General features: G+C 38.1%; 1 protein-coding gene and 1 long non-coding RNA gene across 7 annotated transcripts in view; one reads left to right on the top strand and one right to left on the bottom strand.

The window, feature by feature from the left end:
• The window catches only part of LOC143696964 (uncharacterized), a 466,435-nt gene that overhangs the window by 215,089 nt on the left and 237,130 nt on the right, over positions 1 to 14,216 (top strand). The window lies entirely within an intron of this gene.
• fam168a (family with sequence similarity 168 member A) overlaps positions 1 to 14,216 on the bottom strand; it is a 93,702-nt gene that overhangs the window by 9,282 nt on the left and 70,204 nt on the right. For 4 of the 6 annotated variants that reach the window (XM_077193898.1, XM_077193897.1, XM_077193899.1 and 1 more), the window contains 3 exons: positions 12,901 to 12,981; positions 5,467 to 5,592; positions 2,796 to 2,938 (listed from right to left, as the gene is read on the bottom strand). In XM_077193898.1, the coding sequence (XP_077050013.1) occupies positions 2,796 to 2,938; positions 5,467 to 5,592; positions 12,901 to 12,981 (350 nt within the window). The remainder of the gene's footprint in view (positions 1 to 2,795; positions 2,939 to 5,466; positions 5,593 to 12,900; positions 12,982 to 14,216) is intronic. The other 2 variants (XM_077193901.1, XM_077193900.1) reach the window with 1 other exon arrangement.

Genomic DNA, 14,216 nt, shown 5'->3' with positions numbered 1-14,216 from the left:
CGTAAAAACATGAACAGTTAAGTGATTTGTGTATGCGAGTGGTTCCCTACATTATTACAGGAAGGCAGTACAGTAATCACAGGACGTTTTCAAGAGGTTTTCTGTGCGCAAACATCCAAAGCTCGCGGCCAGAATGTTGCCTCTCAGACAGCGTGGGAATAGTCTATTAAATCGAGTTCTCTTTCATGTCTTCTTGTGCTTTAATGGAGAAATTCACACACAATTATGTCAAAATGCCTGTATAGTCAAGTATCCTTGTGAAACATAGTCTGTTATGTCTTAAGTGAACGTAAACAGTTGAAAAGAAAACAGTATGTTGGATAAATGATGCTCTTAAAGTGACAGCAGCCTAATGAACCTTCTGCTGTCTTTGTCCTCAATGTTAATCTAACAACAAAAGACAGAGAAAACCACTCACTGCTCTGACTGGTTGAACCCTGCTGGAGCAGCTTTAAATATTCACTGTGCTATTTAATTAAAGACATAATAAGTTTGAGCAATAGTGAAAGTAACAGAAGCTCCTACAATACATTTTAACAGCCATAATTAGGCATGAAAATAACTGAAGGAAATATCCATTTGCTAAGCCAAATAATTCGATTCATATTCTTTTGGTTTCTCTGCCCAATAATACAACAAATTCAAAAACTTTGGTAACTTGGTATCGGTACTCGGTATCAGAAAGTACTAAAAATAAAAGTATCGATATCGGATTCGTTCTGGAAAAAGTGGTATTGGTGCATCCCTAGTTTTCCCTGTATAATTTAAATATAGAATAATCCTTATCAAAGTTACAAAGGTTATTCAGTTAAGAGCAGTGAGTGGTTTTCTCTTTGTCTTTTGTTGTTAGATGAACAAAGACAGCAGTATGTTTATTAGGCTGCTGTCACTAAGAGCTGCACGTATCAAACATTCCGTTACACACGGTTTTTCTTTCTCAAATTAATTAGATGCATTTACTTCATAAACATCCTTCTCTGGTATCTCCATTCTGCTCTCTGTTTTCTCTGCTGTCATTGTTTCTTAGGGCGTTTTCACACCTGAAAGTCCACACCAAGGTCCGAACCAAAGTTCACGTTTTGATACATTTTATACTTTCAGAAAGTTTTGGTTTGGTTTCACACTGCAATTATGCGAGCGCACTAAAGAACTTTACGTGACATACTTGCGACCTGTCCCATCTATGTGGGCTGCATCTTGACATTGATTGGTTTGTAAATGGACGTGCGTCTGAAATCAGCGTGTTGTCAATTCGGCGGGTAACTTTAACAACAGACGCATATCGTTGCAACTGTATTGTTATTTTTATGGCATAATTACCTGCAGCACCAACTATACACAAGGCTAGTTCAAATTCGCCAAATGAACGTCCTCGTCTCGTTTTTGTGCGTTTTTTCCAGTTGACTTCTTATTATGTCATCAGACCATACTTCAATTAAAAACCTCGTCTCCTCCTCTCCCCATGTGCGTACGGCTCATTTTTCCTGCCACCTTCTGTTTTTTCGGCTATGCGGGAACCACTGGAACTCCGAACCATACAGAAATGCCTTCACACTAGAAACGAACCAAAGCTTTGTTCAGTTTGATCCGGACCGAGACTACCTCTTTTCGTCTGACCAAATTTGATCTGTTTGTTCCGGACCGTGGTCCGGGGTAGGTTTCACACCTGTAATTTTGATTCGGACCAAACTGAAAAGTCCGAAAGTCCGGACCAAACAAGGTAGGTGTGAAAGGGCCCTTAGTCTTGACACTTGTGTGTTATCGTTTTTTAGTATCCGAGCATTGTAATAAGTATGAACATCTTGAATACACGAGCGCGGTATCGGTGCATCCCTAATTTACTACAATACTGAATCAGTGTTGTTAATATTAACTACATAAAAATTATTAAAAACATTTTCGGTAATTGAAACAAAGCTGAAATAAAATAAAATATAAATATTAGAATAAAAACTAAATGAAAATGAGAAAAGTTACATTGGCAATTAACTGAATAGATAACTTAAGTTCAAATAATAAAATGACAAACTAAAACAATATATAAATAAATTAAAGCTAAATAGAAATATTAAAAAAACAAGAACTACGACAGAAATATTCAAAATTACAAAAGCACCTAACAAAATTAAAATGAAAACTAAAAACAAAAATAAAAGCTAATTCAAAATATTAATTAATACTACAACAGAATAAAAATAATACTGAAATAACTGTACTGAATGATAACCATATTCATAAAATGGAATTTATGAATACAAAAGTATTTAAAATAATATGTTACCACCATAGTCCTTTTTACTTTAGTAATGAGAAGTATTTGAGGTAAAACCGGGCGAAAAATAATTTTATTAATGGAGAATCGATCTCACTGTTATTTGCATCTATCATATTTGCTATAGTGCTGTATTCTTTGTTGCAGTAATTTAACCAATGCATTAACTATTAGAAAGATGTTAAAAATGCAGCATTACTGACAAAAGTAACCTTTAACAATACTTGAAATGCTATGGGCTAACATAGATCATGTCAGCTAAAAATTAATTGCAGGTCAAGCAAGTTATTATATTAGAATACAAAACCTTTTTTTCCCCATGATAAACAATGCAGAATAAGATGAGTCAAGTTTGATTTCTCTCTTGACAACTAATTATTCAAAACACCACAAAGCATCATACTTATCATGGATTATGATGTTATTCCAGCTTAGTTAGTCGTCATCTTTATTTTTTTAGTGCTTTTTACTCAATTGTTTCAGAGCAGCTTCACAATATTCACAGTATAGAATAAAGTCTTACCTGAGCATAGAGGTTCTGCTGGGGATAGGCACTTCTAATAGGGTACATGGCCGTCTGGTAGGGGTTAGGGGACGGGGAATAGGGAGGAGGGGCTCCATTGGTCTGATTAGGGGGGACTTTATAAGGCGTTCCTGCAGTGTATCCTGAAACAGAGACGGAAAGAGATTGTTAGGTCCAGTAGGCATTAGGCACTCAACAATCGAATATAATAAAAAATATTCCTCCACACCCATCCATGTGCTCTGGTTGAATTTCCAAAATCTCTATGTTCCCACCTTTTGGTGAGCAACAGTAAAGCACACTCGAAGTGTAAGGAGGGAGTGTGCCAAACTAAATTAAAGCACATATGAAGTGCAAACACTCACACGCCCTTTCGAGTCAGAGATATCACACATTAAACAACCAAGCACACACACCGACACTTTCTCTTTTTCCACACACACCATCTGTTAGGCTTTTCAATTGCTAGCGATTTATTGGAGGATTGTAGACAACAAAGTAGTGACAAAAAGCACAATAATGTGAATTCAGCTGCCCAAACGGAAGAATACATTGCTTGAGGCGTTATTAGTTGTTACACAACACACCAAAAGATTTCCTACATACCAAAGACATGCTATCAGTCATTACTTCACATTTGAAGTACACACATTGATGCAACACACCAGATTCAACTGTCTTTAGTCTAGCTTAGCCACTCCTGTCTAATTCAATCCCACAACACAAATTTATGTAATCTCAACTCCAAAAAGCTCAGCTGTCTACGGTGAGAATGAAACCTTAGATCTCAGACAGTGTGTCTCCAGTATGCAATGTGAGATTTCACCCGTCATAACCCTAGTGAGCTGCTAACCAGGACAGCATTTTAAGAAATCATAGGCACATTCTGACACAAAGGCTTAAACAAAGAAAATATGTTGACTAAAACTATAAACTTTAAATTACATTATATATATATATATATATATATAGAAACCATATAGAAATATTTATTTATTGAAACCATATAAAAAACGAATTCAAAATATTCATAAAAACTATAATAGTATCACAACACTAAAATAACACATTTTTGACCAAATTAATATATCCTCTGCATTGAGGACAATACCAGAATGCATTTGATATGCTAATGTCAAATTTGTCTGAAATCGAGTCCCCAGAGCACTTTATGCCAGTTGCTGCCCATGTAGAGCATTATAAATCAAAATAGATATAAAATTGTCGTGTGATCAACAAATGACAAAAAAGAAAACCTTGGAATATTTCATTATTATTTAAATTATAACAATTAATTCAGTCAATACAGAAGTATATTACTACTACAATAATTCTATTGTACTGTAAAAATAAATAAATAAAGAATTACAATAATTATTTTGAATAATAATAATAATCAAAATACTGGATTTATGGAATTTACGTGGATCATACTTCACGTCAGAAAACAAAATGTGATAAAAAATAAATAAATTACAAAAAAAAGGGATAAAAAAAGGTTCCATTTCACTTTGGATGCTGCCTTAAGCCGGAGACACACTTAACGACTGGCTGAAACATTCTAAGACTGAACTGAACACACTTACAGACTGTTTCCAACGACTGTAGCATATTTTAAACACCAACTGTGAACACCGACTGAACGCAACAGTCTCTGACTCTGCGCGTTTGGGCATGATCAGTCATAAGTATCAAATTACATTCATAAACGGCCTTACTTATAGTCGGTTAAGTGTGTCCCTGGATTTAGTAGGTATTTGCCTATGTAGGCAGTATGCAGCAGTGCAGCTCACTAGGTTTTAGAACAGAGCTCATCGTAAAGTTTGTTTACGCATCATGCGATAGATATGTATGTGCGTGCCCTTGGGAAACTGAACAATGAGAGCAAGTGTTCTTTATAGGTAGTATGGGACTCTATAGCTATGTTCACACTGTCAGTCCAAATCTGATTATTTGTGTATCTGATTGGAATCTGATCTAAATTATTGACAGTTCACACTGTGCATCACAACTGTTCAGATCCAATTTGTGTGTCCAGTGGCACTCTTATGTTTTCCGGAATATCTGCATTGGTTTCTTTGGCAATGTTGTTGCATTGGTAGGCATGCGCAAAAAACAACAACAACAACAACAGCAGCAGCAGCAATGTGTCATATTTATATGAAACTGACAATGTGTCCAGTATGGCAGAGGAAGAAAAGTAGGAGGCTGGTATAAGCGGCTTCGTTCAGTGTTGTCGTCTCCACCGATCTCAAAACATGTCACCATTGTATTGTAATTTTCTGCTTGACCGACACTTTGCAACAACACAACCTTGTTTCAGCAGCAACTTTTAGCTTGTTTCCTATAACAACGTTGTTTCTGTTTTCGTGGCGTGAGAAAGTGACAAACCACGCAAAATCCGATTAGGGTGGTCAGACTTAAACCGATTTCCAGAAATTTCAAACCACATATGAATGTAGCTCAAAGCGGATTTGTAAAAAAGCATGTAATGTGATTTTTTTTTTGTCGTTCGCACTTGCCAAATATCAGATTCCAATTGGATGTGCACAAAAATCTGACTTAGACTGACTGTCTGAATGAGGCTTGTGTGAAAGGGTGTGTGTTTGTGTGTTATAGAGTAACAGGGGAACACACAGCAGTTACAGTAGAGTATAGTAATCATATTTACTGAATGCTGTAGATGAGGCCTGGTACTGCCTGCTCTCTGAGCCAGCGTCCACGGCCAGGTCATAGGAGCCTTCTCCGGGCCCCGGAGCAGATGCCGTCTGGGGCCAGGCCTGCTTCACCAGCAGCACTGTCCCAAACAAACACAACACAAGAAGGGTTACACATGCGTCACGACTGTCGCCACATTGGTACCCTGACTGTCCTCTACTCCTCTCACTGTCACTCTGGATCCTTGTATTAACAGTCCGCAAAGGTAGGCTTCCAGAAATAAAAATACTACAAACCCCCCCCAAAAAAGATATACAAATCTACCATAAAAACCATTGATTTCAAAATTATTTAATTCCTTTCACTTTCCAAAATTCTGAAGCAAGATGATACTGAATTTATCATGGAAATCTTTACAGTGGTAAGTTTTTCAGGGTAGTGAGGCAAACATTACTAACCTAGGTATCTAGTTACCTAATAAGGGATGTGGTGTTGAATAAAATACATTAATGTGCTCTATTAGGGATTTAAATGCTGCTCTAACAGCAATAAAGAAAGTTCTAGCAGTAACAAATGCACATCTAAGTAGAATTAAAAAATGTCAAAATTCACAACAGAAACTACAAAAAAAGATTTTCAATTCAAGAATGAAACTACAATATTGAAATTGTCTTTATGGAGCCAGTTGCCTGTGAAATTGCTTGCACAGTTCCTAATTTGTAAGCCATTTAGGATAAAAGTGTTTGCTAAAATAAATGTAAAATGCAAATGTATTGAAAATAAACACTCTGGGCAATTGAAAGCTGGATAGTTCAATTCCCATTAAACTGAACAGCAGTGAAAATCAATGCATCCCACTCAATGAATATATTCAAAATTAAAATACTAGGTTACTGCTTACAGAATAATATGGAGGACACATATATACTGCCTAATATTTATTAAAAAAATACTAGGCCTATATAAAACAATAGGCATTATTCAATGATAAACGTGTTGTTACACGTGAGTGGTATCATATTTTCAGCTTATATATTAATGATTATTTTCCATAATTACTTCCATTTTATGTATTTGGCAGTAAAATCTTAAAGGAATAGTTCGCTTTAAAAATTAAAAATCTGTCATCATTTACTCACCCTAAAGTTGTTTCAAACCTGAATGAATTTCTTTCTTCTGCTGAACACAAAAGAAGATACTTTGAAGAATGTCGGTAACCAATAGTTGATGGGCTCCATTGACTTTCATAGTATTTTTTGTCCTTCTATGGAGGTCAATGGGATTTGTCTGGTTACAGACATTCTTCAAAATATCTTCCTTTGTGTTCAGCAGAAGAAAGAAATTCATTCAGGTATGAAACAACTTGAGGGTGAGTAAATGATGACAATTTTCATTAAGTCAAATATTCCTTTAAGGGACAAATCGCATAATAGAAGAGATTGGAAAACTCACATCCAGTGCAGATGTCTCAGAACGGTTATTTTGCACTAAAATGTCTCTTCAAAAAAAGAATCTAGAGGGACATATTAAAATAAAATTATGGTTGGTAACTTTCATTCATTACGCTAGAAATGGAAGATTAAGTGCATTGCATTGTCAGATATTTAATGCAGTGGCCTACAAATGTACTGTATGCTGTACATTTTGCCAAATGTAGAAGGTCAAGTGTGGATTCTGTGCATACAAAAACCAGCATACCGTTCATTCAAAAGCAAACAAAAGCATTAGTAATATAGTAGGATGCTAATCCATAATGACTGTATGCGTTGGCATAGAGGTTAAATATCTAAGCATGTCTGATGAACTATTGCCTTTAAGAAAACCCCAAATTCCAGAATTACTCCAGAAGGATTGTCCCTTTAATAATATTACTGCAAGTTACGTCAGATAAACGCATCAACAAAATGATTAAAAAGTATTTAATTGCATGTATTCCTTCCAAATGGAGGAATCCTTTCAGAGCCACAAGGGGGCGATGGTGCAAAGTCATGAAATGTTACCAAACAGGAGAGCACAGAGGGACAAAGAAAAAGAGAGACTGCTAGAATCACACAATGGCATCAGTGCCGCATAGACACCTCACATATGACATCACTGCAGCGGTTCAGTGCAGCGTTTTATGCATGCATGAGGGCTTTATGTGATTCAGATAATTCTTATGATATCTATGATACTATGATAATGATGAAAGTATGATACTGTAGGAAGAATAGTGTGAAATATCCACACATTTAATATAAATGTAGAGGTTTACAGATAGTGGATTAGGGTGATATCGATTGGAAAATATGTCTGAAAACCAATTAATCGCAGATAATCGAAATAATTTGAATGAAAACATTCCACTTAAATATAAAATAGTTTTGAACCTCATTCGAAAATTAAGAATGACTTAACTATGAGAATATTTTACAAATATTTAGGTTTATTTACTATTTACAACTAAAATAAATAAAAAATAGACAAGCTTTATCAGTTCTGAGACTTTTCTTATTTTTCGTTTTATTGTCATATGAAATATATAAATAATGTACAGGAAATGGAGAAAGAAAAAAGTGACAGGAATAAATTTCAAATGGCATTGTTAATAGGTTAACTGATAAGGAGTTTCCATATTATTACACATGATTACACATAATCAATGTAAAATAGTGAAAACCTTTATTAGAAATTTAACGACTTGAAAATGAGAATATTTTGTAATTATTAGAATAAATTAAAATACATAAAATATTGCTAAGCTAGTCATGACTACTGAAACACTGACACATTTTTACTTTTATGTCATATATATAAAAATAAAGTTCAAGAAATGGAGAGAGAAAAAAAGGGATAGAAATAAAAATCACATTGTATTGTAAAGAATAAGATATGAACTAAAGGTAAAGTACAAACTACAGCCAACATTTATTCAATCAAGAGGTATTTTGAACTGAAAGACATCAGCTGTAGTTGTTTAAATCGGTCCAACACAGGGCCAACATTTTTACGAAAAAAGAAACAAGTTAGATGCCAAATATTCATTGCATAAAATACTAGAGCTGCATGATTGTTTTTTTTTTTTCAAATAGAGACGACTCATGTAATATGTAGTCTAATTTACTAGAGCTTCTGACGAAATGTTGATTGCTGCAGTCTATTAACTTGAATGAATGATTCAATGACTCACTCATAAATACTCAACTTGTTTCATTACTGGATGAATCAGCGTTTTTGAACATCTTTTGAGTGAATGATTCAATGACAAATATTGGAGGCTGAGGAGGGCGTGATCTGGAGCAGGAAGCCTCCAGGGTGGAAAAGGCTGTTCAGGCGGCCAGGGCGGAGCAGGACGTGCAGGCGGCCAGGGCGGAGCAGGACGTGCAGGCGGCCAGGGCGGAGCAGGACGTGCAGGTGGCCAGGGCGGAGCAGGACGTGCAGGTGGCCAGGGCGGAGCAGGACGTGCAGGCGGCCAGGGCGGAGCAGGACGTGCAGGTGGCCAGGGCGGAGCAGGACGTGCAGGTGGCCAGGGCGGAGCAGGACGTGCAGGCGGCCAGGGCGGAGCAGGACGTGCAGGCGGCCAGGGCGGAGCAGGACGTGCAGGCGGCAGCTTGGGCGGCACTGGCAGGGCCTGGAGCATGGGCGGCGCTGGCAGGGCCTGGAGCTTGAGTGGCGCCGGCAGGGCAAGGAGTATGGAGACGGCCTCTGGGGTGACAGCAGGCTCAGGAAGGACCTCCAGGCATTGCGGGACGCAGGAAGTCCTCTTCCTACTCCTCCGTCTCCGAGAGCGAGAGGGCGCTGGGCCAGACGGGACCAGCGGTGAGGGCTCTGGGCCGGACGGGACCAGCGGTGAGGGCTCTGGGCCGAACGGGACCAACGCTGAGGGCTCTGGGTCGGACGGGACCAGAGGGGAGGGCTGTGGGCCGGACGGGACCAGCGGTGAGAGCTCTGGGCTGGACGGGACTAGCGGTGAGGGCTCTGGGCTGGACGGGACCAGCGGTGAGGGCTCTGGGCTGGACGGGACCAGCGGTGAGGGCTCTGGGCTGGACGGGACCAGCGGTGAGGGCTCTGGGCTGGACGGGACCAGCGGTGAGGGCTCTGGGCTGGACGGGACCAGCGGTGAGGGCTCTGGGCTGGACGGGACCAGCGGTGAGGGCTCTGGGCTGGACGGGACCAGCGGTGAGGGCTCTGGGCTGGACGGGACCAGCGGTGAGGGCTCTGGGCTGGACGGGACCAGCTGTGAGGGCTCTGGGCTGGACAGGACCAGCGGTGAGGGCTCTGGGCCGGACGGGACCAGCGGTGAGGGCTCTGGGCTGGACGGGCTGAAGCAGACGGTGTAGGGAGATTTACAGCTCGCCAGCACCCACTACACAAAGGCAGCAAAGTTATCCCGCGGACCTTCTCCGGTTAACTGCTCTCTGCTTTCTTCTTTAGGCTCACCTTAAAAAACGTGCAGAGGCAGTCGTCCGGGTAGTGTGTTACATGAGCAGTCTCTAGAAAGGTCTGTGTGTGTTCCTCCAAAGTTTGATTTCCCTGCTCCAAACACAGGAGGAGGACAGCGGGTATATTCATTTTAGCTTGGTCCGTTCTGCTGTCACGGGACGTGGTTGAGGAATCACGAGGAAGACGGTGAGGAACAGGAAACAGGAATTTATTTAAAGAAAACTCAGAAGTCGCAACACACGTCATAATATGAACAAAATACAAACGAGAACGGACCAGGAATAGGGATAAACAGAGGGCTTAAATAACAGGGAGACAAAGGAACATAATTGGGGCACAGGTGACACAGATGAAGATAAATATTTAGACACAGATGAATTGACTGTGGACAAACGAGGAGCGGGAAAACTGAACAGGACTAAACCAAAATACTTGAACAAGGGGAAAAACACAGAGTCACACTATTACACCTACTGGTGTAATGATTTTTGAATGATATTTAAAGGGACAAGTTGCTTTCAAAAGGATTTGCTCTATTTTGATCGCTTCAGTAGACATCAGTGTTTATATACAAACAATACACTTTTATCCCAGAACTTCTGAATATTTGTAACACAGAAATATCGATACTGTGTGGTTGAAAAGAAGCCGTTTATACCTATAGGCCTGCATGACAACTGCTTTCTCTGGTTCAGCGGCAGCGCAGATTTAAATGTTCCCGTGAAATCGCCAAAGGTTTAATAGTCATAGATGAATCGTTGTCATTTAGGAATGAGATCGCGTTGGTGTTTGAATCGAGATCGCGATCTTTTAACGATTATTCTATAAAACACTGTAGTCGGCACAAACCATTTCCTCATTTTTGATCTGTCCATTTAGCATCTGTCTAATTTAAATACCTTTTACCAAATTATGAATTTGCACCAATACATTATAATATTTTATTGGACATTTTACACTATTTGACAGTGTCCTTGATGCACGTTACATGTAGTTACTGTAGTAATAACTGTAAATTATGCATAATTACACACAACTAACCCCTATTCCTAACCTTGTAATAAGAACAGGTAGTTAATTATTATTACTCAGTACTTAAATGTATAATTACAGTAACACCTTCAAATAAAGTGTAACCCAAAATTTACAGGAATTTTAAAAGTAGATCATTTTCTATCCCAACTTGCTCAGATACCATTTAGTTATATTTTTATTCTTTGCATTTAGCATTTGATAACCACTGGTCTAAATGCACGTCTTACCACACAGACTATTTTTGTGTAGCATATATTGTTAAAGACAAAAGGATATTGCAGAAATCTTTGAGTTCCACATACTTTTCAGAAATATATTGGGGAGAAAACCACAGAAACTTGTGGAGAAAGTGTGACACATTGTGTGAAAGTAGTGCTGGTCAAACAAAATGACCATTTTCTGATATCTGATATCAGTGCTTGAAGTGGGAAAAGAAAGGTGCCGGTACTCTCTTGCATTGGCAAATCATGACATTTGAGACTTCTACAGTGAAAAACAAAACTTATTGTTATTTATTAACAACATAAATGTATTAAAACAAGTCATGCGTGTATGCACGTGCGTGCGAAAACGGAACTCCTCCAAGCCTGCAAGCCCAAAAATACATTTAGATTACTAAATTTTATTTAATTAAATCAATTTATGGTGAGATTATTATATTTTCATGTCAATCTGTGTTTTGACCACGAACCATGAGCTGTCACTTTAATTCACCGCGTGCAGCACAGCAAAAATACACTCGGAACGATCTCTGAACTGCTGTATACGCACAGCACCAGGAGTGCATTGACGGACCGCATGCGCGTGCTGTGTGAAAGCTCGAACCTGTTAACATGGGTGCGGAAAAAATACGCACTGCAAACGAAGTATATCAACGGGCGTGACACTGGCACCTTTTCTGTCAGTGGTCGAGTACCGGCTACATGCGAGAAGTAGCGGTACGCAAGAAAAAGTGCAGGTACGCTTAAGAGTAAAATGTAGAAGTGCCGGTACTGCGTAACGGTGAGTACCGCCCCACTTCGAGCACTGTCTGATATCATATCCAAGCAAGCCAGTAACTAGACAAAACATAAAAATATGAATATATAACAGCAAAATGTAAACTTGATCTCTGATCTAAGAAACAGCCTGTATAAACATGTAAGAATGTATAAGAGTGGCAGGTGGCATGTCATATCCTAAAATTACAGAGGAAATTATACAAAACATTAAATCAGTTCAGGGTGACACTGATCATATTGATCCAATCACAGACCTCACAAACCAACTCCACTAGTGCACCATTTACATCCTGATCCAAAATGTGATCCAAAAAATGTCTGTGAATATCACAAATCCAGTTTGTTTTTTGTTTTTTACAAAATCATCATGCTACAAGTTGAGTCACACATAGCTGACTCAAACAAGCCTGTAAATAAAAGATTAGTGGAAAATGATCAGCACTAAGCCAACCTTCACATGACTCATCCTCACTGCGTCTGGTTTCTCTCGAGACTGAATTTCACACTCAAATCATGCAGATCTACAACTAAAAACAGTTTTAAATTTTTTTTTAATATCATTATTCGTAAACAACTTGCCAGATCGAGACGGAAACAGATTTATTGACCAAGATCAATTCAAAGAACAAAACACAATTAGTGGCCTCATACATCAGAAGCTTTCGAGGTGCACTGTTATATGAACACAAATAAAGCCACTTTTCTAATCATTATGAAGATTTATTGTATATATTGAGTCAGAGCATTATGTCCCTAGTTGGAACCAGCACTTTATAACAGTAATATGTTGTTTAATTGTTAAGTTAATGGTCAGCATCATCAAAATGAGGCTAGACATTATTACGCATCAGGATGTGTTTGTGAATACTGCATGCATTTCATTTGTGTTAATGGATCACTAACATGTGTAAATGTTTGGTCTCATATATTTTGCTAATGTAAATGTGTATTATGCCATATTCACTGGAAAGTTTGGAGGGTGTACATACCTGGTGGGTATCCTGGGCTACCTGTCTGATAAAGGTTGGCTGTGTAAGTCGGGGCAGTCGTAGGATAACCTCCGGGATAGCCTGTACACATGCAGAGAGACAACAGTTTAGAAATTACACTAAAACATAAAATCACCATTAGCAATTCATTGAATTGATCTGCACTGGTCAATTACACGCATTACAGAGCTGATGTGTCCGACTTGCCAACATATAAACAATTTCTAATAAACAAGATAAACAATTTTTATTATTAAATTATATTTTGTATAAGTATGGAGTTTGCAAAAGTTTAAGAAAAAAAAAAAAAAAAAAAAAAAGATCTGTCTCTTATGCAGACAAAAGCTGCATTTATTTGTTCAAATAATACAGTAAAAAAACAGTAATATTACTGCAATTTAAAATAGCCGTTTTCAATTTGAATATATTTTAAAATGAAATGTATTCCTGTGATCAAAGCTGAATTTTCAGCATCATTACTCCAGTCTACAGTGTCACATGATCCTTTAGAAATCATTCTAATGCTAATTTGCTGCTCAAGGAACATTTCTTATTAATATCAATGTTAAACAAAGTTCTGCTGCTTACTATTTCTGTAGAAAACTGATTTCTTTTTCAGGATTCTTTGCATTTATTTCAAATTATAGCATTATTAATGACTTTACTGATCAATTTAAGGCATCCTTGCTGTATAAAAGTATTTTTTTCTTTGGATAAGGTTATAAACAGCGAAAAGAGCTAAAAGGCCATGCCAAATACTGAAATAGTTACTGGATAAAAATTGCATTGATGTGTGAGCTAAAAAAAAACACAATCAAAATTCAACAAGAAAAGCAGCTCGTGCGCACATAATAGTACAAGATTTCTCAAAAAAAATACTTTATTTCGAGACCAAATGCAAAGACAAAACGTTTTCGATTCACATTGTCACGAGACTGATGTGAATTAGAAAAATGTTTGTCTTTGCATTTGGCCTCTAAATAAAGTATTTTTTAGGGGTGGGCGATATCTCGATATTTCAAATATATCGAGATATTTTTTAAACACGATATGGATTTTGACATATCGTATATATCGATATATTGTTTATATTTAACTCTGATTTCGCCACTTTGCTTGTTTGCCTTCTCTGTGCTGTGCTCGTGCTCACCCCCGCCTCCTTGCTTTTGTTCCCCCGCCCCTCGCGTGCACTGTTGCCAACTTAGCGCCTTTGTCGCTATTTTAGCGACTTTTCAGACCCCTTTAGCAACATAAAAAATAAATTATAAAAAAGGCGACTAGTGACAAATCTAGCTACTTTTTAGACAAACCCCAGT

This window comes from Siphateles boraxobius, unplaced genomic scaffold (assembly GCF_051911475.1).
Source record: "Siphateles boraxobius isolate OS27281-9 unplaced genomic scaffold, OSU_SipBor_1 31, whole genome shotgun sequence".
In the NCBI taxonomy this organism is placed as follows: Eukaryota; Metazoa; Chordata; class Actinopteri; order Cypriniformes; family Leuciscidae; genus Siphateles; species Siphateles boraxobius.
Note: the sequence above shows the minus strand (reverse complement) of the source record. Positions and strands in the feature narration are given on the sequence as shown.